This window comes from Athene noctua, chromosome 15 (genome assembly GCF_965140245.1).
Source record: "Athene noctua chromosome 15, bAthNoc1.hap1.1, whole genome shotgun sequence".
Lineage (NCBI taxonomy): Eukaryota > Metazoa > Chordata > Aves > Strigiformes > Strigidae > Athene > Athene noctua.
Window position 1 is genome coordinate 4,302,885 of NC_134051.1, and position 27,687 is coordinate 4,330,571.

The 27,687-nt window shown below is 49.1% G+C and overlaps 1 protein-coding gene across 1 annotated transcript in view; it reads left to right on the plus strand.

Moving 5' to 3' along the window:
- The first annotated feature begins 3,593 nt into the window (after window positions 1-3,593).
- The window catches only part of PKD1 (polycystin 1, transient receptor potential channel interacting), a 94,746-nt gene continuing 70,652 nt past the window's right edge, over window positions 3,594-27,687 (plus strand). The window contains exon 1 of the mRNA XM_074919759.1: window positions 3,594-3,870. Coding sequence (XP_074775860.1) covers window positions 3,617-3,870 — 254 coding nt within the window. The 5' untranslated portion in view covers window positions 3,594-3,616. The remainder of the gene's footprint in view (window positions 3,871-27,687) is intronic.

The window sequence follows — 27,687 nt, forward strand, 5'->3', positions numbered from 1 at the left end:
CGGAAATAAATACATTGTAGTCACATGAGGAAGTAGTAACCCTTGAGCTATTTTGGGCACAATACATCATGCAAAAGATGATGCGTCTTTCAAGCAGATTTCAAATCCAAAAGGCACAAAATGTTTTCGGAAAGTAAATTTTCACATACATTAAGTACCATGCCAAGGAGTGAAATCGGATGCTGTCAGGCTTCTTGTTTATGGTTTGCTCAGCCTTTGGCTAAGGAAAGCCAGAGCCCCCGCTAATATCACCCCTTTGGTTTCAGCAGGACAGTACACATCCCTAAAACCATGCAGGTGCTTATGGACTTTGCTGGATCGGGTCTGTCCTGGATCAAGCACACAAGGTGGAGCAGGGAGGCGGTGAGTGGCTCTGGAGGGGTAACACAGGCTTTGTAACCTGCTGTGGCCGTACACCCAGCGCTAGCAGGTCAGTCCCTTCCTCCCTAGAGAATCCTACGGGCCCCAAATCACAAGTGGCTTAAAAAATCCTACAGGATTCAAAACCAAACAGACTGTCACCCCTGGCTAAGCATCCTCCTCTTTCCTGAGCTTTGGCAGGAGCTGGGGCTCGCATGACTCCCACAACCATCACGTGGCACACGGCGAAAACACGACCTGGCCCCAAAGCAAGTGGGGTGATGCTGGTGAGGGTGTTTTGCACTAAGTGACAAGATTTAGGCAAGGCCAGCCACGGAGAGAGGCAAACATGCCCCTAGGGCCCTTGTCTCCCGCAGGTCTATTCTTCGAAGAGAAACAGTGGGGGTAGCAGTCTCTGAGGCTCCTGTTCATTCGTCTGGTACCACCCTGAACAATTGTTCTGGCTCCCTGCTGCTTGCACTCTTTGGATGCTTGCAGACAGCTAGCATGTCTCTCCCCCACCCCTTTTTTGGTGTGGTTTCTCCCTTGAAAGCTGCCAGGCAGATCTCCTGAGCCCGCCAGTTAACAGGGCCCCACTGACACCATGCCTGCTGCATCGTCAGGACAGTGGCTCTGCAACACATGTACCTTCGGGGCACTGGGGAACGTGCCCAGGAGCGGCGAAAGCTGGCAGAGGTGAGGGGTGCAGCCCCGAGGGGCAGTGGGAGCTCCAGACAGGAGGAAGCCCTGCTCAGCTCTGCAAGCTCCTTCGGACAAGTACAAAATGCCCCTCACCCTGGCATCGGGGCGGCTGGCTGTTTGAGGGGTGCAGCCTCTCTGCGGGTGGGTGACTGACCCGGAGGCTTTCATAGAGACAGTTGTTGCTGCAACAGCCATGATCGAACAGACTGCAGCTTCAGTTTTGCACATGGGCAGTCCCAGGGGCTCCCGGGGACACTTGCATGCCTGACACTGAAGCTGAGCTGGGGTGATTTGCTGCACTGAACTTAAATGTTACATATGAATATTGTAAAGGGTGTGGATGGCTGCAAGAATTAACAGAATCGCATAAATGAAGAGCAAGATGCTTTCGTTTGCATTTAGCAAAGACCCTGCTGAAAGTTTTGTCCAGATCTGCAAATCTTTGGAGAAAGTGCCTTTGATTGATAATTTAAATATGAGCCCCCACAGAGCAAAACAGCACCGGTCTCTGGAGGATCTGTGGGATTTGCTGCTCTGGTTTTGGACGCACACCTCTCCGGTGTCCCTTCCCAGGCCGCTCTCCACAGGGAAGCACTGGGCACTAACACACCCGGTCACTGCTTCCCCCTGGATCCCCCCCATCTTTCCACTGCCCAGTGCCAGGCCTTCACCTCGCACACAGGCTACACCACATGTTTGCTGTGTTCAGGGTGAGAAATCCCCTCTCAGCTGAACAGGAACCATCGGCTCTGCTTTGCAGAGTGAGTGATCTGGCACTCAACAAGTTGAAAAGCAGCTTCTTCTGTGTTTTATTTGAGCTTCCTCATATCCTCCCCTCTGCTGATGGCTGGGCCTGTGTTCCGTACATACCATCACATTGTAACACGGCATATATTAAACACTAACAGATTAGGGTCCCTGTCAAATTATCAGCTGTCAGACCTTCTCCACTGCTTTCATATGTGGATGGGTTTGGTTTTGGAGAGGCTGGGTTTGGAGATATGCCTTCTATAAGGACAGAATTACACTTCTTTTGTTGTAAAGAGACTTTATTTTAGTCATATTCTTCAGTCACTTTAAACCAGACCCAGTCCAGATCCCTGAGGAGCCATCACAGAATGACAGGTTTGACCTCACTGGGTCTGGCCTGGTCTGAGCCATGGCCAGAGTCCTGGGCCAGTGCAGGGTGCAAGTGGCATTGAAACCCAGTGACTCTGCTATGGTGAGCATCAAGAAACCACACCGAGAAAGGACCTGCCTTGTCCTTCACCTCTCCCCAAGATGTCTGAAGTGCCTCCATGCTGCAGGCCTGTAACACGCTGTTCCCTGCACCTCTTCGTGCATTCAGCAGCCTTGGACTGGGCACTGTCTGCGGGAGCCGGGCGCCAGGAGCCTTCGGGGAGGCTGCGGGTGAGTGCTCGTGCCCACTGCCTGTGTGTGCAGAGGAGGGGCAGCTCCCCTCTGTAGCTCTGAGACAACCAAAGCGTCTATCCAGCAGAAAACTCTGCGCTGTTCTGTCTGCCCTGCCCCATTTCTGAGATTCTCCCCACCAGGATAAGCCCTGCCCCACGACATCCCCGTGTCCCCCAGGATGCTCTTGTTCCCCAGGAATGTCCTAGCCCATTGGAATTCCAGTGTCCCCCAGGATCCCCCCACTCCTCAGGAATGCCCCTGCTCCCAGGATCCCGCTCCTCCTCAGGATCCCTGTGTCCATCGCGGTGCCCTCTGCTCCTGGGATCCCCTGCTCCCCAGGAACGTCCCTGCTCCCCAGGATGTCCGAGTCCTCTGGGATGTTCCCTGATCCCAGGATTGACTGCTCCCCAGGAATGCCTCTGCCTCCTGAGATCCCCCTGCTCCCCAGGATGCCCGTGTCCCCCTGGGATGCCCCTGCCCCTCAGGATACCCCCTGCTCCCCAGGAATGGCCCAGCCCCTCGGGATGCCGGTATCCCCCAGGATGCTCCTTGCTCCCCCAGGATCCCCCTGACCCCCGGGATGTCCCTGCCCCTCAGGATTACCCCTGCTCCTCAGGAATGTCCCTGCCGCTCGGGCTGCCCACGTCCCCCGGGATCCCCCTTGCTCCGGGGCCACCTCGCCGAGTCCGCATGCCCCGGGCGCAGGCCGGGAGCGCAGCGCGCCCCTCGCCCCGGCACTCTCCGCAGGCCGGGGCCGGCGCGGGGCGAGGAGGCGGCGCGGCGGGGGCGGCCCGGGCGGGCGGCGGGGCTGGAGCGGCGCCGGGTTTCCGCCGGGAGGGGGAGGCGGAGCGGGGGAGGTGGCGGCCGCGGCCCGGGCGGAGCGCAGAGCCGAGGGGCGCCGGGCCGGGGCTGTCAGAGCGGCGAGCGGGAGCCCAGCGGGCCGGGCCGGGCCGGGCGCCGAGCACCGCCAGCCCTGAGGGGGAGGCCGCCATGGCGGGCGGGCGCTGAGGCGGGAGGCGCGGAGGAGGAGGAGGAGGAGGAGGAGGGGGACGCGGAGCAGCGGGGCGGGGCGCGGCCGGGCCCGGGCCGGGCCGGGCCGGGGGAGCGGCGGTCCGGGGCCATGCCATGCCCGTAGGGAGAGATGCCTTTTGGAAATGGAGACACTGGATCACAGCGCAAACATGGCGTCCCCGCGGCGCGGCTGCCCCTCTCGGGTTGGTGTCTGCTCTGCTCCCTGCTGTGCGGGGGGCTGGCGGCGGCCCGGGCGCCCTCGGTCCCCTCCTGCCAACCCTGCGCCGCCGACTGTACCTGCACCGGCCCCGCCTGCCTCGTCAACTGCTCTGCCCGCGGGATGGAGCGACCGGGAACCGGCGTCCCGCCCGCCGCCACGGCGCTGTGAGTACCGCGGGGCGCGGCGGGGCCGGGCCGGGCCGGGGGCTCTGCTGTGGGCGAGCGCTGGCTGCCCGGCGGCGGCGGGGGTTTGTCCGCCGGTATTTCCTTGTTTTGGCTTGGGCCGTCGTGGGGATGGGACGTGTGACAGCGGGGACGAACGTGGGAGACATGGCAGAAAGTTTGCAGGGAGCCTGGGGGGGTTGCGGACGGACAGACATGGGCAGAAATGGCCCAAAGCGAAGGAAAAGGGAAAACGGGCTCAGTATGTGAAGCAAAGGGAAAAGAGCCTCAGTGTGTGAAGTAGAGGGAAAAAAGAGCCTCAGTATGTGAAAGGAGAAGAGCCTCAATATGTGAAGTGAGGGGAAAACAGGCTCAGTATGTGAAGTAGAGGGAAAACAGGCTCGGTATGTGGGCCCAGCCTGGCAGCGCTGCCAGGGCTCAGTGGCTTTGGCTAGGGTAGGGCTAGTGCAGCTCGGCTGATGGCCCACAAAAGTCACGGCTGTGGGGACACGCTCAGCTCGGCGGCTAGAGAAGCATCTTCAAGATTCAGCCCAAAGCGAGTCGTCTCGTAACGCTGCTCATGTCTTGCCAAGAGTTGGCGATGTGCGGGGCATGCTGGATAACACCAGCATGTGAGATCTGAGACAACCTGGCAGGTTTGTTGGGCAAACTGCAAGATAACGTTTGCTGTGGGTACGTTCAAGAGTTGGGGGGCTGCTGTGCCGGAGGGGCAGGAGGTTTTGTGTCAGGAGTTTAATTTCTGAGGTTCTGGGAGGAATCGCAGGAGGAGGATGGTGTCGGGAAATGACCAGTTGGTTGTGGTTTAAATGCTGTTCTGTTAACAGAAAATCGAAAAGACTCAATTAACAAGTTCAAATGAAAATTTCTCCATGAAAGTGCTAGGATGGGATGACAGTTCTGTTTGTGTCCAGATGCTTGATTTTGTTGTTTTGGGGAAATGAATTAAGTATGTGTCTTGGAGGGGTGTCCGAATGCTCCATGTGCTCAGTCGCTTAAATGAAGTAACTGTGTACTGCAAGAAACAGACTGAGGGGAAAAGTGGGTTTTTTAAAATTAATTTTTGAACCTAAATTTGTTTTCCTTAGGGAGCAGCTTTTCTGTTCTTGAGGAGACAAAAACGTTGAATGATTCATGCAGGATGGATGTCGTGAGGCCTGACACAGTAGAAAAATCTCACATGAGCTAATTTCTACTACTATTTCTAGTCTAATTTGTACTTCAAATTTCTGTTACCCTAAGCTAAGGGTCTGCTTTTCTATTTGGATATTCTTAACTAAGCTTCCACTTTCTATTCAGATATTCTTAAGTAAGTCTCCACTTTCTAGTGTCAATATAGATTAAGAGATATTGCAGAAGTTGCAAAGTACCACAGTAAACATTAAATTGTAGGTTGGCAAGATGTCTCTAGACTCACTTCAGGAGAATGTGCACTTCAGGAGAGTGTCCAGCAGACAAGGTGTTTTCCAACTGTTTTCTTACAAGATATGTTTAGACTTTTCTGAACAAACTAGTCATTGTTTGTTGCAGAAAGTCCCTAACTGGGAAAGACTGATTTTTCTGAAGGGGTTTCTGGCGTTGGCGTTATCTGTTCTCAGTTAGGCATGGGGAGCTGCAGCTCTGGAGGCTGAATGTGCCGTTGCGACAGAGGCGGAACGTGCCAGCGCTTTGCTGGTCACTTGTAGAGCAGCCTTCTGAAGGCTGTGATGAGAAGTCCTTCATTTGGCTTTTTAAAGATTTGGGGTTATTACAGTGTGTTTCTAGGATTATTAATTTCAGTAGTAAGTGTTTGAGACTGTTTATATTATTGTTGTTCAGAGGCGCTGAGTTGTAAAAGCTCCCAGAACGTTTTGGATTAGATCCTATTATGCAATGACAAATTGAAGTTGGACATAAAGCTCTTGCAGGTCAACAAGACAAAGTGTCTGGAATAAGTGAAGGGGGAAAGTAACTGAAGCAAATGGACTGAAAGGGCAGGATAGTATTACTGACATCTTCCTCCGATTTTGATAGAGAAATATTTGTTTACAGTCCTGTTGAGAGCAGTGTGGTTAGGGGAAGAGCTTTTCTCTGCTGAGGCATGATTGTCTTTGGAATTCAGACTGTAGAGTCATCTTTGTCAGCCAGCAGATCATCTTGTGTGTACAGTCACAACTCGGCTGAAAAAGCGTGTGCTAGTAATGTCCTGATGGCGGGTATAAGATGTGCTGAAGCAGTCTGCTGTGGCACATGGATTTCCTTTGGGGGGAAGTTTACTGCCCTTTTTGACCTTCTGATGATGGGAAACAAGGCATGTGTGCTTACGTCGTCATTATAACCATGACAGATTTACAGATTCATTTCTGTCGGGATGAGAGGGTCTCTGGCTCGTGACACAGTGAAGTTATGCAAGCGATTTTGTCTATTCATCTCATGTTGCCTTTACTGAACACTGACAGATAAAGTAAATAATGCTTTTAATGATTGCTGTCTATTCTCTCATTAGAGAAAAGCTTTTTTTTTAATATCTCAACAAAACCTTTTTTTTTTATTATTCTGAAATGAAAACAGCCTTTAAGAAGGCAGAGTTCAGAAAATTACCAATGTCAAAGCTTCCTGATTCTGCTAACAGTTGCACTCAGCAAATGTGATATCATACCTCTAGCTGTAAGTAAGGCCTAAGAAATGAATTCCTCTCATATCCGACGTTATGGACGTAGCAACTTTGAACAAATAAATGCCAACTTTGGCAACATGGTTACTAAAAGTACAGAAGAAATGTCCATCCAAAGAATCACTAAGGAAATAAGCTCAGCTGCTTGCAGACGCTACATACCTAGCTGGAAGCAGTCTCCAGGCAGACCGAATGGGAATATTGGCCCCCTCCCATTGCCAGAGCCGGGTTCTTGAAGTGTAACGCAAAGTCTGGCTGGAATCAAGAGCAAAGTCTGTTTTTTTCCAAATAATCTGCAGTGCGCAACATAAAAAAACCCCTATACTTCAAGAGCAACACGCTTCAAGTGGCAGCGTTTGCACTTCTGAGTTTCTCTGTCTGAGAAATGCTCTGATCTGATCTCTTTTCAAGTGCTTGGCTTTCAGGGCTGCTGGATTTTATTCGCATTTACTTTGAGACTTAGCTGTTTCATGAGCTGGTATCACTTCTTTCAGTCCTCAACTGGAAATAAACCTCATAAAGATTTTCTGACTTTCCCTTGCAAATACTGACTATTTCCAACACATCTTTAGTATCGTGGTAGTTTTCAAGTGAAGATTAGAATCTCGATTTAAAAGACTGGAGTTGAAACTCCCTTATTTCCTCTGTCATTAATGTGGAATACTATTTGTAGATGGGTCAGAAAGAGAAGCTGAAATCAGGATCTCTGCTATAACCACACTCCTGCAGAAGCAGAAGCTTTGCAGATTTGGGGGTCATAACTTTCATTCAAAACCCAGCGGGGTTTTTTTGTGGATTTGGCAGCAAGCCCTGGGTTTACATTGCCTAGCCAGTGACTTCACCTAAGCAAAACTTCTTAAAATAAACAGATTTTATGATTCAGGAACCTACAGTCTGTGATGTTTTAAATTTCAGGAGTTGGCAACAATCGGTAGATTTTGCTATTGTTACGTGATGCAGTAAAAGCCTTTTCAAGGCTCAAGGTGTCTTCAAAAGCTATGGGAAAAAATAATCCAATTAAAACTAAAATCCAATTTGGGTAAAACCGCAAGCAGTGGAGTGTCTGTACAGTAGCATCCCATCCGTGGAGGCAAAATAGCTTTATTTCTGTTCCTAGAAAAAACTTAAACAGCCTGGAATGTCATTCTCATAAGAAGCCACATCCACAGTGAAAACAAGGCTGCGTTTCTCTTTTTAAAGAAATTTTGGAGGGGGAAAAGGCCCAAATGAGGTGCTAGATAAATATTTTGTGAACGAGATTCATTCAGCCTGTGGAAGGGACCTAAGTAAGTCGTAACTATAGTTTAAGCACCAAACAAGGAGGCAATTCTGCATTATTCTATCAGAGCATAATAGTCTCTGGTGTTAGTGAAGTGTCACTGTAATGCCATTACAGCAAGGGCACGAGCAGAATGTCTGTGTTGTGTATTGTGCCCCTTCCTAAAGCTTCAGAGAAATTTGAGTGCTGTTCCCGTGATAGTGAATCTTAGCTTTTTAAAAATGAAAACCTTAGGGGGTTTTTTGGTGGTGCTTAAGAATATACTAACACAAATGTCCTGCTAGGTAAAAAAAGGCATCCCCCAGAGCAGTGGTGTTAGAAGGTGCTCCTGCTCCATGGCAAAAGCTGTAATTAAACAATCCTGAGCAGCATCAAGGTGTCTGTCTCTCTCGATGTTGGCTCAGCATTTAAAGGTTTTGCACTTTGCAGTCTGGTCTGAGTGCTCCTCCTGACCCCCCTCAGACCTTCGTAGAAACCAACACTGTGTCTCTGCTCACCTCATCTTTTGGGCTTCCGTTGACCTCTGGTTTATTTTTTCCCGTGTACTGTTTGCATTGATTTTTCCCCTGTATTTCCTGCAATTTTAAAGTTTACTGGTGATATCTTTCTGCATGTGGCTTTTTTTCCTGGAGTGGAAGTGTGGGCCCGATCCTGCTCTGCTCTTGCTGACAAGCCCCTGCCAGGTCTTTCTCGTGTTTCACCCAGCTGCTTTCATTCTGATCTCACAAAGAGGGGTTTTAAAAAGAAAATCACTCAAACAGAAGGCAGGGTGAAATGGACTCATATGGTTTGTTAATGCTTCTCTCTCTGTTTACCATTTAATGGGATTCCTTGTTTTATCTCTTGTCATGCCACGTTTTCCACACTGTGGTTTCCATAATGTGTTTCTGCACCATCCTCTCTCCATTTCTTCCAGCTTTGTTGTTCTTTGATTGATCGTTGCAGTTCAGCTTGATTTTGTATCCTGTCTCTTATTTACCCCATATGTTCCCAAACGTCTCTGAGTTGTAGTAAGTGAGTAAGAAAGTAAGCAGGGGTGAAGTACAACAGCTCAGGAGGAAGGACGTGCTTCCCAGGACCAGGGTGGAGCGGGCTGAGGGCTGCAGACAGAGGTTCTTGCTCTTACCATAAGGAGGGTGCACAGGGGAGTGTGGGGGACACGGCACTTGTGAATTAGTCCCCCCATAGCCAACAGCAGGATTTAGGCAGTCACTGAGAAAATTTCTGTCTCTTCCACAGTGGAAAGTTGGCAGCTCCGCTCGTGGGCTGCACTTACGGTGCTATGGCTGTTCAGAGGAACGGCTGCTACCCCACATCAGCCCGCCCTTCTCTCACCCCCGTCGGCCCGCCCTTCTCTTCAGGCCTTGCTGAGATCGGGCTTAAAGACTGGAAAGCTGCAGTGCCTGCCGGGCTGCAGAGTACTGACCATGCTGCAGCTTCTGCCACTTGCACAAACATGCTCTGCCCAAGGTCTCTGCCGGTCCCAACAGGAGGGTGAGGGTGTCAAATCAGACCCTCTCAGCCTTTATTTCTTAATCTGCTTTTGCAGTGAAGAATTAGCTTGTTTTTCTTATCGAAGGACTGCTGTTTACTTAGACACTGAAGCTAAGTTGGCATCTCTGTTTGCCAAAACTAAAAATGTCAGATTGAAATATAATGTTAGTTTTTGCTTTGCAAAGGGCAAAGCAAAAAGCATGTGATTACAGCATTCCCATTTTTTTTGAAGGATAGCTATCATCAGGAAGAGCATCAACAGTGTGCAAGTTGACCATCTGTAGCATTTGCGGTATATTATAGGAATCGTGACCAGTAAACAGATTCTGTCCTTGCTTTCCAGCTCCTCCCTTTCCCTCAGAAGATTGCATCCATTTTGATGATGTGCTACCACTGGATTTAAACAGTCAAAACAAAGCGTAATGTTTGTCAGTCAGCTGTTTCTGCCAGTCTAACAGTAAAAATAGTTCCCCTTAGGTTAGGAACTAGTACATATCTTTGGCTTCCTGGCATCGGGCCTAGTAAAAACTTCAATAAACTGAGATCGGAGATGAAGTTTCAGATGTGGCATACGGTCTTGTGTTATTCTGTTTAATCCAGCATCATTTGTAATTTAATTAGCAACTCATGTTAAGATAGCGTGATACACTGATTTGGTAACAGTACTTGATGGAAGGAAATGACGATATTCACGCCGTGGTAATGAATCTCCCACCTACGGCATTTTTCAGTTGTGAGGTGTGTGTGCGCTAACCCAGAGACCCTGCTTTACCCCCAGTCTGGGGTCTGGAGGCTGCGCTCTGGCAGCATGGTGTTGGGAAGCGATGGGACTCTCTCTGCCTGCTGCAGTCGTGCTGGCAAATGCTCTTGAGCATCATCAGGAGAAGGCTGTACTCACTTTGACAGCAGACACAGTCTGCAGCTTTTGACAAGCCTGTGGGACGATAAGTAGTGACATGAATTCTGGATTCAAGCCAGGACTCAGCCAGCCTGTTCCTATTCATTTGAAGTTGTACCTGGACACCACACCCGTGACCTTTTTTCTTCTAGTGACAGCTGGGCAACTTGTATTCTGCCCAACTATAGAGACAGCTCCTTGTAGCAAGAGATACATTTGGCTCTGTGCAATACTATTTTGCATGTCTGTGATGAAGTCCTGAGGTCGAATAACTGGTTTGTAACCAAGATTTCCAGGATGGAGTTTGGAGCCTTGGTTAGAGCCTGTGCCCACCTCTTTGGACGGACATTGGTGATGGTATTTGCAGATCCCCAGCAACGGCTTCTTCACAGCTCCCTTGCAACATCCACTGGCAGGACCTCGGCCCTGGCTCCCGCAGGATCCGTGCTGCTCTGGGCTCCTCTAGCAGGGAGAACTTCACAGATCTGGAAGCAAAAGAGCAGTTTTCCCTGCAGCTTTGGTTGGGACGGGCAGTGGAGCCTCTCCTTTCTCTCCCCAGTGTGGGGGCTTGTGTGGGATCCTGTTAACACCTTTCCTGGCTTGGTCCGGGGCAAGGGTCCTGCTGGGAACGGGTTAAAAAGGTTCTGCTACAGCAAATGCTTCATGGTCAGGGAGAGGTGGGAGTGGCTCTCTAAAAAGAGGATCTAGGGTGTGGGTTGAGTCCTCCTGAGGGAGGAACCCGAGGAACAGCTAAGCCTGGGAAAGCTAGAGCCCAGACGGATTGTGTTGGCCAAAGCTGTTTCTCTCTCAAAGCCACGCCTGGGGAAGGGGGTGGAGTGAGGCTGGCCGTGCAGATTTGCTTTTAGGTCAGGTTGGTGGGAGCATGTGTGTCTAGTCCCATCAGGGACCGTTTGTGGAAGCTGCCTGTGATTCTTGCTACTCTGCAAACAGACCCACGGTGGCTCGCTGGCGGGTGGCAGGAATACGCTGTGAACGCAGCTGTGAATCAAGGGGATGCATCTTTTTACCGTGTTGCAGTGATGTGAGCACGTGGGTCCCTCTAATAGCTGAAAAAAACCCCACGATTGTTCCTTTCTGTGTGTTTATTTTTGTAAGGCAACCTCGTGTTGCTTGAAAGAACGCTACAGAAGTGGCTATTTTTGTACTTCTCTGCTCATCTGCTTGCCTCACAGCTGGGCTGGTTGTGTTTTAGGGGTGGAATACAGCTTAGCCTTTCCAAGTGTGGCTTGGAAAAAACAGATGTTTCAGTTCCTGTCTCTGCTGCCGACGCTCCCATATGCCACATCTCCATCGGTAGGAAATCGGTGCTGGCACACAGACCCTGGACTGTGCCTGGGGCAGGCCCTGCCTGCGGGGCTCTGCAGCTCTCCGGTGTCTGCTGCGTGCTCTTCGTGGAGCTGTCGGGAGACCTGGCTGCACAAGCGTTAACTTCGAGGGGGAGCACATGGCTCCTCGTCAGCACCTGCGTGCAGTGCCGGCGCCCCGGCGTCTTCCTGGCAGCGGGGACCGGCACGCTGTCAGTATGGGAATGTTCACGGGTTTTGCCTCATGGGTTGCTTCTGTGCTATTGCCTAATGGTTTTCACATGCAGAGGCTGCGTAGCTGTTGCGAGTAGAGCCATCGGAGCCACGCTCTTCAGCCAGTGCCAGGCAGTCCATGGGGTGATAAGAATAATAATCACAGGCCCCATCCTGCAACGCCTGCTCCCAGCGCAGAGTGTGTGTGCTGTATTTCCTCTCCAGGGGCTTAGAGAGCTGAGAGAACAGTGGGAAACCGCAGTGAGATGCAGAGTAGTCTCCGAGAAAAGCGTTGCAGCCACATTCCCTCCACTTGGCTATGTTTTTTACTGCCTCAGACACCTCTGTTTAAGCTGCGTTTCTTCCTCAGAAACAGGAGTGGGACAGGGGTTTTGGGACAGCATCTTGCCTTGTCACCCACAGCCAGATGCTTGCCCAGGAGCGTTGTGACAACCTTGTGAAGGGGTCTGTGCTCAGCCTGGGCCTGTGCGGACAGCAGTGTGTGCTGCTTGGAGCGTGGAGCTGGCCCTTGGCAGAGAGTGTTTCACCCCTCCCCAGATGAAAAGGATTGGAAAGCCTTCTGGAAAGAATGAGTTTTCAAAAGAAGCAGTTTGGATATGGAAAGAGCAGTCAGCTGGCACCTTTAATATTTTGTATTGCTGTACCACCTGTGGGATCTCATCACTTAGGCACAGTGCAGACAGCAAACAGCTCTTACCCAAGACCTGCAGGTGGTCCATGCAATCCTGCAAAAGCATGAGCTTGGAATATGGGCACTTTGAGGTGTTAGAGCTGCTGCTATTCCGGTCTCCTAAATGATTCCAGCAGGCTGTATAGTAACTGCGCAGTGATTTGTGCCACGAAACTGCCATTGCACCTAAGCATAGCACAATTAAAAAGAATTTTTCTCCTATTTCGTAAAACAAAACAAAGCACTCATCTGAAATATGATGCAGGGTGATTCCCTGGGAGAAGAGTTTCCATTGAAAAATGTCTTGGCTCTTGACCAACCCTCTCTAAAGCAGTTGTAGAGGGCAGCTCATTATTGCTACCTGGGTGATTTTCTAGAAGAGGACAGTTGCATAAGCAACAAGTTGGTGAAGCCATTAGTCAGGATCCCTTCTCAGCAACTTCACTACGTGGTAAAAAAAAGGTTCCCTGTCCTTCTGGACAGAGGAGGTGACTGCAAGTAGAGAGCCACTGCAGTGAACATAGTGACGTTGACCAGAGATTCATAAGTAATGAATTAAATCTGTGCAGAGCAAAGGTTTATATCAGAGTGTGGGAACGTTATTTTACTCCTACAGAGGAAAAATATGAAGTCACTGGCTTTACAGAGTGAACTCTGACTAGATTTGCAACCTCTGAATGCATGGATCAGTGCAAAGTTGGTATCAGAAGTCTTAAAAAAATTAGTGTAGACAAAACTGAGGTGGTAAGACCTCAACTAGAGGAGCTAGCTAGAGGCCAGGGGTTAGACTGTGTTAGTCTTCAAGTTGCATTAAGAAAATTCACTGTAGCTAATATGTGGCAGATTGGGTTCATACCAGCAGTAAGTAATGGCTTTACTTAAGAAAAAGAAAGAACTGCAGCCCCTTTGTGCAGTAAAGCTGTTATAGGGCATAGCGCATATAGGACAGCACCATGGAAACAAAGCTTAAGCTGTCTGGGTGGTACTTGAAGCTCTGTTAGGCCAGCACAACACAATCCCCAAGTTTTAATTTAGAGAGAAGACACACCTCATTTTTTGCAGAGACTGCCAGGAGCATCACTGGTTCTTGAATCTGTTTCATACACCACAAAATAACTTAAGTAGCCCAACAGTGAGACCATGAACTCTGAGACCCTTGGCCCATTGCATCCAGCAGTTAGCCATTTCTTGAGAAGCTTTCTGCCTTTCCAGTGCTTGCAGGAGAGTAAACTGTCAAGGTAGCAATGTCACTGTCCTTGGACAAATTAGTTTCTGATTACATGCACAGATTGTATCTGATACAGCCACCTATTTAAGTAGTATTGCCTTGGATTTGCTTTACGCTGAGCATAGTGACACACGTTACACAGCCAGTCAGATTTGACTTGTTTAGTTTGGTATAGTTTAGCATTTGCAGCATTTAAATGGTTAATTACAGCTAGCCATCAGATCTCTAAAACAAACCAGCAAAGCCCACTGCTGCATTCTGTCTTCCTGTGGATTAGCTGTGACGCGTCCAAGCCTGTAGCTTGATCCCATAACTTCAGAGAGAACTGGGAGAGGAGACCAAGTTTGGAAATGAATCTCCAACGCCCCCGCTCCCACAGGACACAAAACTTCCCCCAAAGTAGATGCTTGGGAAAGAGATTTCATAAGTCGTTGGAGAGTCCTGGATCTTTTGAAGACATGCAGCCCTCCTCTAGATCCTCTCCTCTTGCAGGTGACTGGTCTGATCAGCAGCATGGAGCATCTTTTTCTCCCTGTGCAGACTGACCCCAACTCCTGTTCATTCCCACAGAGGGGAGGCAGCAGTGGAGCTGGTGGTGTGGTTATTGATTTGCCATGTGGTTCCTGGAAGTGGGTAAATTCTGCAGCAGCCATGGAGGCTGTGTACAGTGAGTGGATATGCTTCCCCCTCTGTCCTTCTCCCCTCTGCAATCAGGGACTGGAAGTGCATACCTTAGTTTGGGAAGAAAGCCGAGCTACTGGGGGCAGTGTTGTCTAACAGCTGGAACGCAGAGGGGAAAGCAGGACTTCTTGGTTTTGTTTTCATTTCTGACCCTGATTGTGTGGGCTGGGCTGTCGTTGATTCATCTGTACTCAGTCTCCCCTGTCTGAGCAATGGGGCTGGTGCTTCCTTGCCTCGCGGGAGTATTGTAGTGGTTATATGGGAATTAAATGCTTGTGGAGGGCTTAAATGCTTGGCTGCTGGATAAATGCCCTGGATTTCTAATTCCTACTTGCTTGGTGCTGTGCCATCCTCGTGAGAAGGCAGCAAAGCATTATCCTATACCAACTCTTGGGAAGCTGAATCTTCACTCTGAGGGAGGTAGAGGGCAGGGCAGCAAAACACACACACGTACTTGTTTTGACAGGCTTATTGGTAACCTTGGTCCTGCCTTCCCACCCCTGCTTGTGCTTGAACCTCTTCTTGCCATTGTCCTCCAAACTAAACACACAACCTTGTGCTTTGCCGGTACATACTGTGTGGCAGGTACCAGAGCCAGCAGGATCTCATTGTGCTATCGTAGCTAGAGAACCATTTGTTTTTCTTTTAAAGCATCTGGGAAAAGTTTTGTTTCTTTGCTTTATTTTTTTGTTTCAGGGCAGTGCCATCAGTTTCCCAAGCAGACATCCCAGCCCCAAGTGGGAAGTCAGAGCTGTCTCCAGCCCAGGGAGCCAGTTCCTCAGAGAAGTGTGTCTGCTCCCTGTGTGCTTCTCGGAGCAGGATGATGGGGCTGAGAGTGTTTACCTCACCAGGAGCAGCCTGGGGAAAAGCACTTTGTAGCCACAGGCTGCAGGTACAGAGATGGCTGCCAAAGCTGTGCTGCTGAGACAGGATGACTCCCTGTGGCCAACCTGCGGCCATGCTCGTGGGTCTTACGCCCCTCGGCAGGGTGGCTCTCCAGTGCTGGCACTCTTCCTCCCTCAGTCAGGAACCACTTTACCTCAGCCAGACGCCATTTGACTTCAACCAGGTGCCACTTTACCTCAGCCAGGCGCCATTTTAGTTTCATCAGCTGCCATATTACTTCAGCATCTGTTTTTTTGTGCTATTTCCCCACCCAGATCAGCTAGCCTGCACCTCAGGGGATCTGGCACGTAGGTATCTGTGGCGGTAGCAGTCCAACCCTGTTTCTCAGCCCCAGGCAGCCCTCCTGGCTGCCTTCAGCCACCAGATTTGTAGCAGGCAGCCAGTTGCAGTCACTGTGGCACCGTGGGGCCCATCATGGCACTCGTAGCAGAGGGGCCCTCTAGAAGCAGGAGGTTTTGCCTGGGCTTGGGCAAACCCTTGCACATCCATCTCATTTCTTGCCTTGCATCTCTGCATGATCAGCACTCATTGGGCACACAAAGCCTTGGTGCTGCTTGTGCCTCACGGTGAGGCCGGGCTCAGCCGTGGGGAAGGGGTGCCATGAGCTGCCCCATGTCCCAGCTGGGTGTCCTGCATTGGGGCTGCAGAGCTGGGCCTGTGGACACCGCCGTGGTGTGGGTTCAGGATGAGGCAGTTGGTGGCTCTTGGCTGTAGTGCATACTACAAGATCCCTGCTGTTAGTTGTTTGTTTAACGATGGCTGATTAGAGGGAGAGGAGACTGGCCCTTTCCTCCTCCTTAGGGGTTGCATTTTGGTATTCTGACTGGGAGTTTGAGGATGTCTTGATCCTCTGCCTGATCAAACTCAGTGCAGGGCACGAAGAGCTGTGTCTCCTGCTGCCACTGCAGCCTGGAGCATGGCCTTCCAGAGGGACCGCTTCTGTCTTTAACAGTCTAAAACACATTTCAGCAGCAGCATTTTTTTTCTTTATTGAATTTAGAGCAAAAAAACCCTCGGCAGGAGCTTGAGCTTACTGTTTGTTGGGATGAGACATGGGTTCATGGCAGGGATGGGTCCAAATTCTTCTGGCTGCAACTCAACTTTTACACTTGTTTCTTTTAACTTCTTGGGGTCCTAATTCTTGCCAGCTCACAGGCTGTCTGGCAGTAGTGAAGCCATTGTTGCATGTCTATGGGGAAAAGAGTTTACCATCAGTGGTAGCATGGGTGGCAGAGGATCAGCACAGGGGCAAGCGTGCATGTCTGGTGTGACCATGAGAACGGTCCCATCGGATTTATGTTACTGAATTAATCTACAGAATTAAAGAGCATGGGACACTTGTGTTATTTTACTCTGTTTCTGCAGAGGCCACAGACAGATGAGAGTCTCAGTGTTGCAGCATCAGGTTCTGGCTTCTGCAGAGGGGTGTTTTAATCCTTCACACCTACCCTTTCAGATGCACATATTGTACTGAGCAAGGGCTGCTCTTAAATCCCACTGGGCTGTCAGTATGTGGAGGCTGTGAAATACCTTGGCTCTCATATTGCAGGGACAAGTTTCTGGGTCTTGGGATGCTGGGAATCCACATATTTCAGGTCTCCATATACAGTTTTAGAGGTTGTCTCCCTGCCCTAAGTGTGCACTGTGAGGGTCCTTGTGTTGGAACAGTCTAAGCAGACATCTTTTGTGGCTTCATGGGTGGCTCAGCACCACTAATGGATGAGACCCAGGCATAGCAATGGAAGCACAAGAGCTGTTTACTCGTGTTGCTCTCCATGCCAGGGGCTTTGGTGACAGGCTGTAGTGGCAAGTTGCTTTCAGCAGATGCCTGTAAAATTGTGCAGTCCTTCATCTCCTAGTGGAAAGAAATTCTGAACTTTTAATGTTGGACCAAAAACTTTCTGTCCTGACAGCAGAGCAGGGCTTTCAGGCTTCTTGCCTACTACTAGACACTGGGTGATGAAAAAGCAGTTTTTCGTATGTAGAGGTACCAGAATGCTCAATTTAAAATGAGAGATTCAGTTGTATCTCTCTTGCATGGTACTATGGTATATGTGGGCTTGCATAAAAGACCGAAAGCTCTGTGAATCGCTTTTTGTACGTGTTGTGCTGCGAACCCTGGGCAGAATTGGGACCTTGTAGTACTGGGTACCGTATACAAGCATACCAAATAACTTATCCTCAGGATCTTGCAAGAAAAATATACAAGGCAAAAGAAAAAGGAAGTCTTCCTGTTTTTCAGCTGGCTGTAAAAGTTTTATGCTGGGAGAGAGTAAGGGAGGAAGTATGCCCGAGGTCGTACAGGGAATTTGTGTCTGAGCCTGGTGCTGAGCCCTCCCAATCTTCTGAGGTGCAGCTGAGTGTGATAAACACGTGGGCTTGCACGTGCACATGGTGCTAATTTGACATGAAGATCTTGCAGTGTGAGTTGTCTTGCTGGGATGCCCAAAACCAGCACAACACAGCTTAGATGCAGTTCATTTTGGAGTGGGGAGAAAAACATCTAGTCATTGTATCTTTTCACTGTCTTGTAAAGTCCTGTCCTTGCACGATCCCCTGCTCCTGGTGTGCACAGAGGTCCTGCCTCTGCAGGCCGTGTAGAGACCATTCCTCCATGGTGACCTCTGGGGAGGAGGATTCGTTTAGGTAAATTTGGTGTGACAGGTGGAACAACATTTCATCATGAATTTGTGCCAGGGTTCTGGATTAATCATTACTGTGTTTAATGTGTTTTAACTCAAAGCTAGAACCGTCCACATCACCTGACCACTCTGCCAGCAAAACCAAGGGGGTATCAGATTTTGGCATGGCTTTGCTACCCGGAACTGGGGTTTCTGTGAGGCATGAGGGAGTGAGAGCAATGGATAATAGGTACGATGGAGTTAATCATTCACTGAATTCCTTAGCTACAAACTCTCTCCTCAGTATTTTTTTTGGTGCGTTGCTGGAAAGGAAATCAGGGTATGTGAAGCAAAACCATACTTAACAAGTCACAGTAGCCCTGGTGTGTGTAGGATTTCTTGCCTTTTGCTGAGGGTGGAGCTCCCCTGTGGCAGGAGATGCTTGAATGATCTGATAGAGCTGAGCAGTGCTGGGAGATCTGGTATATCTGCACCTTTCAGTTTGGTTGCTTGAGCTAGAGATTGAAGAAGGTTATGTCTGGCCTGTCACCTGCCTGAGACCCAAGGCAAAGATCTGTATTTTTCTCACAGCAGTCAGTGGCATCACCAACACTTCAAACAGAAGTGGGAAAACGTAATGAATAAAATAGCAAGGATGCACTTACTTACAAGAGTCCAGACCCGCCAGCCAAAACATGAGTCAGCTACTTCTCATAAATCTTGAGATTAAAAATAAACCAAAAAAGGCCAAATGTTGTTGCCTTCTGGGTTTTGAGCCTGAAGTCCCATGTAGGAGACATTTGGAGGCATCAGCAAAATAAAAGGGAAGGAAAAAAGTAGATATTATAATTTAATGTCATGATTCCAGGAGACAGCTTTAGGGAACCCACCACTTTTATGGCAAGTCTGCATATTCTCATTCCCTTTTTGGGACAAAAGTGGGTCATCTAGAACCACATACTGTGGGACCAGATGCAAAAGTTGGATTCAAGTGAGGTTGGTACAGGCTTTGAGGTTGTTGAAGAGGCAGCTGAAATCTCAAGGGTCATTTTTAGATTTATCATGTGATCAGATGGATTGTACAACATTTCTGCTGTTTAGAGGTAAATATTTAATCTGTAGGTAACTCAAGGCTGAACTGAAAACTGTACCAGACGGAGCTGGCCTTCAATCCAGGAATCTGAGTCTGCCTTCCTCTCCTTCCCAGCCCTGATTCACCTCCCAAACACTACACAGACCTTCAGAAATTTCATCCATGAGCTTCCGTCTTTTGCTTCTTTCTGAGGAGTTGAGGATTGTGGTTACAGGGTGGTTGCAGAGCTGGGGCTGTGATGTGCCCAACTGTGACAGACCTGCTGTCTTCCTCAGGAGGGCTGACTGGGCCCAAGAGGTGTGACTGTAACTGGGACCTGCAGGTTCAGGATGTATTAGTGGGTAGCACTGAATTCCAAGTACCATGAAGTATTTAATGGGAAGGGCAAGTTCTTCCAGCTCACTCTTTGATTTCAGAGCTCACTTCTACTCTTCCAGACTCGCCTTCTCTGCATGTTCAGCAGGACTATCTTACCAATATTTTTCGCATGCTTTCTCAGGACTCTGGTGAAAAATTGTCATTTGAAGCGTGATTCTGATCTGTCTCATAGCAAAGATTGCCAAGTACTGTAAGCCCATGCCAGGAGCACATAGGTGGGAGAACAGATTCAGACTTTTCTGTGCCGGTAGAGCTTGTGAGGCTTTGAATGCCAAGTGTAACGGCTCGTGCCAGCCCCTGGGGTGTCTGCATATAATAGACGTGCACGAATTGCTTGTGTAGCTGATTGTTTCAAGTTTGAAACTACACCCCCTAATTGCTCACTGTAAGTTACCAGGACTCCCCATGTGGAACCTCATTAGACAGCATAGTTAATGGGAGAGCAGAGGGGGCATTTTAAAGTGTGTTCGGTGATGTGTTGAACTAAGGAAGATTTGTCTAAGAGTACAGATGCCATTAGATGGGGGAATCTTGCTGTAGTTCTGTTCCCCACTTTGGAGCCAGCAGTTGTAGGGTTGGGGCTGTTTTCACATCAAGAAAGGTAGGTTATTACAAGAAAAGGATGAATTTAATTTACTGGCAGCTTCTTGCACAGCTTTTTTTGAGACTTTTAAGATTCCAGGTAGGATGAGCATGCTGGCTGTTTCCAGGATCCTCTGGGAGCTGCTGTTGTGCAGGGAGGGGCTCCTGGAACCAGCTTTGTGGTTGCATTTTTTGGGAAGTCTCTCCCATTTCTTTCCATGCCATTAGTGATGTTCCCAACCCAGTTTGCCTCCTCCATGAAGATGAAGCCACAGTCTGGCAAGGAGGGGGAGAGGTCACGGAGGGAGAGTTCTGAAATCCCTCAAATCCATGGTTCAGACACATCCAGTTGCGAAAGACTTTTCCTGGTAGGGGAAAGTGTTGGTTCCACAGGGTGTTTCATAAACCACCGCCTGCCTCCTGGGCCTGTCTCTGTCCCTGCTGCCAGACTCTGGCCAGTTAAGTGCAGTCAACCAGAGTCTGCTGGTTACTTTTCAGACCAAAAAAAAAAAAGGGGGGAGGAAGAAAATCCCTAACCTCTTGGACGCACAGGATCAAGTCTTGCTTTCAGGAGCAAATGCAGAAGAGCTCAACTAAGTCAAGAGAGGTCCTGCAGCTCTTCGCTGAGGACTGAAGCCTCGTGGGGAGAGTCACCTTCCTCCTTTAACTTTGGTAACAGCAACCTGTAGCTCTTCACCTTTTTCCTTCTGCCGTTCTGTCTTACCTTGCTACGTCAGTTGTAGTTGCCCTTTATCTGAAAGCAAGCCCTATTTACACATCCCTTCTGCTCACTGTGTCAGGGAATGCAGCAGCTTGTCCTTACACCTCTTAAGTCACAGATTTGCTGGTGAACTCTTACCCCTGCTCTGCGCACACCCAGCTCACTGTTTATCCCTCGCCTGTTACTCTGCTGCTCTATTTGGCTCTCCTGTCTGCTATGACAGGCAGATGGAGCAAAAAAAAGCAAAATGAGAATGAAAAATAACCCAGTTGGTGTTAATTATGCTGCAGAATGTGTTAGGAGTTCAACAATGGCCTTGAACACCTAGTGGGATCCAATTTAAACCCATAAAAGTGAGGAAGTCCGGACTTGGAGCCTGTTCTTCTACCTGTATAAGCACCCATGTGTCTAGTAGCTGTGGCACAAGCAGGTTAGGAAGGTGTGTGGGGTTTTTTTCCCCTCTGTTAAACAATTATAATTTGTTTTCAAGGATTTGCTTTTATCGCTCCTCCTGTTTCATGCAGCAGGAAATAAAAAAACCCCAAACAACCAAACACACAAGACACCTCAGAGGCAAATTTTTATTTGTTTATACTATGCTGAATGTAGGTGCTGGGACCTCAGGTGGCTTCACAAAAATGTCATAATATTTGATGATTCTGGATGTAATAAAAATACTTTAAATCTGTGCTCAGGCCTCTGTGTGATATGTGGGAACACCAGTCACAAGTACAAACCCCTTTTGGCATTTACAACCCAGGGCTGAGCATGGGCAAGTAATGGTTGTCTCACTTCTGGTGTGTTGCCTTCCCTCTTCGCTTCATCTGCTGTAAACCTCAGCATGATCCCTTTGTCTTAGGCAGCCTCCAAGCCCGGGAGGAGCTAGGGAACTGGCCTGCCTGTGAAGGACCCAAAATGCCTAATATACTTTGGAGTCAGCCCTCACTGTCCTTGAGTCTCTCCTTTCCAGGCTATCAGAAGAGTCTTGGCCTCTTGTCGAGGAGTGAGGATGGACCTTTGCGAGCATCCCGCAGCCCCAGCCCGCCCTGGTGCGGGTCCCTGTGTGTGTGTGTGCGCGTGTGCTAACCGGAGGACTGTGCAGTAGGAAGCGTTTGCCAGACATGGCAGGCAGCTCTCGGAGTTTTCTTGGCAGGAGGGTGTGGAAAATGTTGGAAAGGAAAAATGGAGCAAAGGCGGTCTGTAGCTCAGTCTGCCTCGAGATCAGTCGTGTGTGCGAGGCTGGGGAGCTCTGCATCACACGCTCCCTGGTCCCTCTGCTCGAATGAAATCCCTCTTCATTCACTGCTATACTTATAATCCCTACATGCTCCTAATTTTATTTTATTTTATTTTGAGGGAAACAGTAGCTCTTTGATAGTCTTCCAAGGGATAAGATGGGACAGACAGACTACTTATTGGGAAAAGCCTCGGGGTCTTTGTCTTCCTGAACCCACCAACTGACACAAAGCACAGCTTCCAGCAAGTCTAAGCTGCTATTTGTACCGAGAGACAGAGAGGGGTGCAATCAGCGTGGGCTGATGCTGTTTGAATGGGCACGACTGGGCAGGGATCCCAGCATGACTTAGCCGAATAAGGGACTGGTTTTGTCTTTTAGTGCATGACCCAGGACCTTTTCTGACCACAGGTGCCCAGGCCGTGGTTTCCCTGTCTGCTGGAAAGCAGCATTCCCAGCAGCTCTGCTCCCCCAGGCACGCCAAGCTGCCTGGCAGTCTGAGTGGGGGACAGCACCCACGTGCTGCCCCCTTGTCTGCTGCTAAAGAGGGGGAGCTCCAGCATTTGTCACTGTCCCAGAGAGATCTGGGCTTAGTCTTGTCAGCAGAAAACAACACCTCTTCTGTGACAGGTTGGCAGAGAGCAAACCATGGATCGTGTCTTCACATCAGCAGCGTGGTGGGGATTCAGTTCTTGCTCCATGGCATCCCCGTTCTAGTGCACTGGTGATTTTTCTTTCCATCTTAAACTCTGCTTTAAGACTGGATTGCCCTCTTAAAGAGCAGTGGCTGTATTTCAGCGGTGGATTACATAAATCCATGTGCACAGAGTGTGCTTCAGTGAGTTAAGTTGGTCATGTCCTTTTGGATCCGAGATGGAGAGGGGTGCTATGGAAACGTAACTTGTTATTATTATATGGGAATGAAATTTGTTATTTCGCTCTTCTGCCTCAGTTTGCGATTACACCATGGAGCAATTTTTAGCCTTGGCAAGAAGGTGATTTAACATAAGACCAAAGATGCAGCTTAACTCAGTGTTTACCATAAATCCTGTGAAACAGTGATGCTGCCTGAGGCTTGGTGTGCCTCGAGAAGCGGGCAAATGTTCTTTCTGCCAGCAGAGCTGATGTAAGGTCTGATTTATGAATGTGATATTTCTTAACATTGCTGTGGTGTCCAAAGATTACCAGGGATGTTTACCGAAACCCTCCAGAGTCTCCATATGGAGCCTAAGAAGGGATCAGACTGAATTTGCATGTTCTGCTGTGCCAGGCCCACCCTTGGTCACCTTCCAGTCTCTGCAGTGCTGGAGGCAGAGGCAGTGGATGGTGCTAGCAGGGTGCGGGGCCCACGGGAGCCTGCTGCACCTGCCACACGGCACAGGAGAGCGGGCCGCAGGCCTCCACTCATTGGGGGCACTCTGTCCACTTGTTGGGGGCACTCTGTGTTTTGTTTGGCTTGGTATTGTGTGGGTTCACGCTCTTCTTTCCATTTTAAACAAAGCAAATTTACTGGTGGTTTGTATTTACCGTTAACACCCTCTTACGCAATCACTCTTGTGGTTTTTTGTCTTCAGCTTATGAAGAATAGGGTATTATTTTATTTAATCATTAAATTGAGACATAGTCCAAGACAGTTGCCTGAACCTGAAGTGAAGCATCAGCCTCCCCAAAGGCTCCTCCACCAGCATTGTCAGTGTTTCATTTTGAGTAGCACTGTGCCAGAGAGGGGGCTCAGCTTTGGGTTTCTGTTTTACTCAATAGAAAGTGAAACAACAACAACAAAATCCATCTGTTTACAGTAGGAAAAAATCTATGAAGGGGAAAGGGTGTGACTTTTTTTTCTTAAGATGTCTGTCTCTGCTCCAGTGACATATGCCCTGCTGGGTCTCTGATGATTGTTTCTCCTTGCTTGGTGTGTGCTTTGACAACTGTGTGATGTGCCATGGCTGTGGGTGCTAGACCGCAGTAAATGCCTGTCGTTAAGGTGAATTGTCAGTGTCTGGGAACTCCGGAGAAAACCTGAATTGGGAAAGATTGAAGCTGATTAATCCAGAAAAGATTTCTGAGAGAGAGAGTCAGCTCTTGGGGAAAAGCCCTTTTGCTGCAGCCATTTGAAACTGGAGTGGAGGAGAGACTGGGCAGGCTGTGCCGGGGCAGGCCCTCGTCTGCGAGCCTTCGGTACCTGGGCTCCACGCTGGGTTGCTTTGGTGGGAGCACCCAGGGGCGCTGAGCCCCTGAGCCGCTGTGTCAGTCCCAGCGCATGCTTGCATGGGGAGGAGACAGTAATTTAACAGATTTTATGGTTTGACGTGCCTGTGCATACTGACCTGGGAAAGAAATGTCATTTGGCTTTGCGTATCAGAGGAAAAATACATTGTATAGGCTGCTGGTGGTGAGGTTCACCCCTGGGCACAGAGCCAGCACAAACATGGTCCATGAAACCACTTCAGCCTTATTCTGAGGTCTTGAGGGGGGGACAGGAGTGTTTTGCAGGTCTTGTTCTGGTCTTGTACACAGGGAAGTGCTTAACCCTGACTAGCTGAACCACAGCAGTCTTTGCCTGGGACTTCTCACCAGGGCTGCAGCACACGGCATCCTAAGCAGATGCATCAACATGTGGGCTCTGGGGTGTCCCCTGCCTGTTCTTGCTGATATGATTAAGAAATCAGGGGGGAAAAAGCATCGCAAAAACTGCAGGGAAGGCATGCTTGCCAGAAAGAAAGAATAATTAAAGAAAAAGGGTGGCTGTAGTAGAAGAAAAAATGCTGATTGTGAATCATCAACTGTCCGTGACTTTCCCGCTGTAAAAGGTTGAATGGTCCAGTCTGTGTATTTGTGCTGGCAGTGAGTGATCTCTGCAATAACAGCCATACCCTGTTTAGCTTTGCTACTATTTGGAGCATCTGTGCCAGGACTTACTGAAATCCCCCAAGCAGGCATTTAGAAGATCTTTTAAAACTGGGGGGGCTGTGGGAGCAAAAACCCCTACTTGGTCTCCAGAGAAATTGGCTTTGTTGAAAAAAAAAAAAAATCCACAGTAGGATGCTGAAGTGTGGTGAGATGTTTAATACGACAGCTTTTAATATGATCTGGAAAGGAATACCTCCCAGTAGTATTTGCAGGTATTAAATCATTAGGAAGATTAGCAGAGTTCCGAGGCTTTGCCTTTTTTTTTTTTTTTCCCCCCTAGGCAGTTTATTCCACTTAACAGTGTTTTTAAAAAAGGATTATAGGCGTTGGTCCTGTGAGAGAAAGGAACAGACACCGTAGTGATCCTCCCTTTAACAGATCACTGACATGACGTGTATTCTGAAGTGAGTTAAATTACCCTTTCTGTGATTCTCTCGCAACAAAATCAGACCAACTCTGTGTGCATTATGTGTTTAATTTGAGGAAGAGACATCCCTTTTCCAAAACTGATCAGAGAAAGGCACCTGCAGCAACAGGCACCTCTGTGTGAGGAGGCTGTGGGTACAGCCAGCCTGTCACACCAGCTCTGTGCCCGCTCTGGTTCCACCAGGAAGCAGCCTGGCACCTCTGAGACTCTTTTCTGCAGGCTGTGGAATGGCTGCTGCCATTTCCTCCTGTTTTTCCCCAAGATGAGTTGAAACAGATGCTATCGAGATAATGTGTTCTTGCCCTGGGAGCATGTGTGACTTATATACATGTATGGATAATATGTGTGCCAGGACAGGGGATGATGCCTGGCTCCAAGCTGTGGAAGTTATGAAGGATCAGGGCCTTCTGGTGTCTTTCCCCAAGAAAGTATGCAAGTTCTCCCAAAGAAGCCCATGCTTCTGCTTTCTCAGTCGGCGGTGGCTTTAACGCAGCTTGTCCGCTCCGGCTGCAGCACGAGTCCTTCCAGGCAGCAGGTAGCAGGAAGAGTCCGTAGTTGCTGAAGGTCTTGTGGGCTGCAGTAAAGCAGCACAGAAGCTGTGTTACAGCCAGCAGAGGCAAGCCCAGGAGGGTCTTTGTCTGAGCCAGAGGTCAGAGGTAAATTGTTTTCGTTGCTCTGGACAGGTGGAGGTCAGTCTGTGTCAAGGGGGAGAGTTGAGTTGAGGGGAGCGGTGTAAAAGCAGGTTATCTCGAGGTCAGCTGCATCTTTCCAGGACAAGCTGATGACTTGACTGAAGCATTCTTCCAGAGCTCTTTCCAGGGATCTGTCCTTTGGTCTCCACCCCATACCTCCAGATATGTTGCATAGTGGATTTATCAGCCATTAATATTTGGCAGAAGTGTGGATGGTTATTCATCCCAGGCAGATCATGTTCAAGTTTTGGCTCTCTCCTATCTGGAGTTTAAATTTTCCAAGCAGCGGGTAGAGAGTTAGATGTGCAAGTCCTGTTTAACCCATAGGATCCAGACCCTTTCTGCATCATCAGGCTTGCGTCACTCCAGCTGTATCACTGTTAACGTGTCAGTTGTACCCTTTGCACACTGAGGAGCTGTTGGCATCTCTTCAAGTACAACATGGGGAAACAAGTGGATCCCTGAGGGTACTTCTGGTGGCTTCAGGGCTGAATTTGTCCCATTGCTGCTTGACAACTTTTGTCCTAAAATTCCCTATCATTCTTGTGGGTTTGTACCTTGCCCTTCTCAGCAGGAACACTTGTTGGCTGTTTTGATGGGTTGAGCAGGGGAAGGCTCCTCTGATGAGAGAGATATGACTAAAACCCAGAGTTTAGCTGATAGTGATGCAGAGTGCTAAACCCAGGGTGGGTTCAGAGGAGGACACTGAACAGACTCTTGTACACAGGGGTCCAGAAAAGAACCAGAAATGGAAATCAGAATCAGAAATGCATCACCTGCACCTGGGCCTCGAACACAAGCTGCCTTGATGAGGACCTTCACCATGCTGGCAGCCCACAGAAGAAGCACAAAACGTGACTAGTGACCAGAACAAACCTCCTCTGTTGGCTTCTGGGTGTTGGAGGAGCCTCAAGAGAAAGATTTCCATCTTCATGCTTTTCCTGGAAACTCTCAAGAGGGAAGGGTGGATAATTCCTGTGGAGTGTGTTGTCAGCTGATGAAGCCTCTGTCCTTGTACCTAAACCAGGATCAGTTAGGTGATGGAGGACAGGGAGAAGAGCAGTGTTGTGTGGCTTCCATCCCATGCATGCAGCTTGCAGTGCCTGTGGCCCCTCTTACTAGAGGAGCACAAGGAACTGTCAGCTCCTTCACTGCAACAGCAAAGAGCCGTTCTTCTGGAGATCTCGTGCAGGGGACAACTGGGTTACTCTTTCCCACGCCTCCTCTAGAAGACCACGTTCACAAGGTCTTCTAGAGGAGGCAGCTCTGCTGCAGAGCTTGGGGCCCTGAGGAGGCCTAAGCAAGCTGCTCATTTCCCTTTGTACCTACTTTGGGGCCTCTGAGCATCAGCATTTTTTGGAACAGAAGTATTCTGACTGCATCACAGAAGACTTTCTAATGCTAAAAGGAAGCAACCCAACCACACAGATGATTAATGCCAGAAACATGCAAATGCATTTTGTACTGGAACCAGCAGGTCTATATTGGGTTCTAATTGTTTTTTGTTTTCAGAAGGAAGATGTCTAAGGATCTATGGTGAACGTATTCCAAAAACATTCAGAGCAGAGCCCTCCAACCCAAACAACCACATTTGAAAAAATACGGGGGAGTTTGTTTCAGTATCAGCACCGGAACACGGGGGTTAAGGAAAGGCTTGTCCTTTGGCATCTTGTAAACCATTTCCCTTTTCTTTGTCTGTCTGTCTGTCCAGTTGCAGAGCAGACTGGTTCTGTGTTTTTACCATGGCCTGTGATTTATGGCACATAACGTCAACCA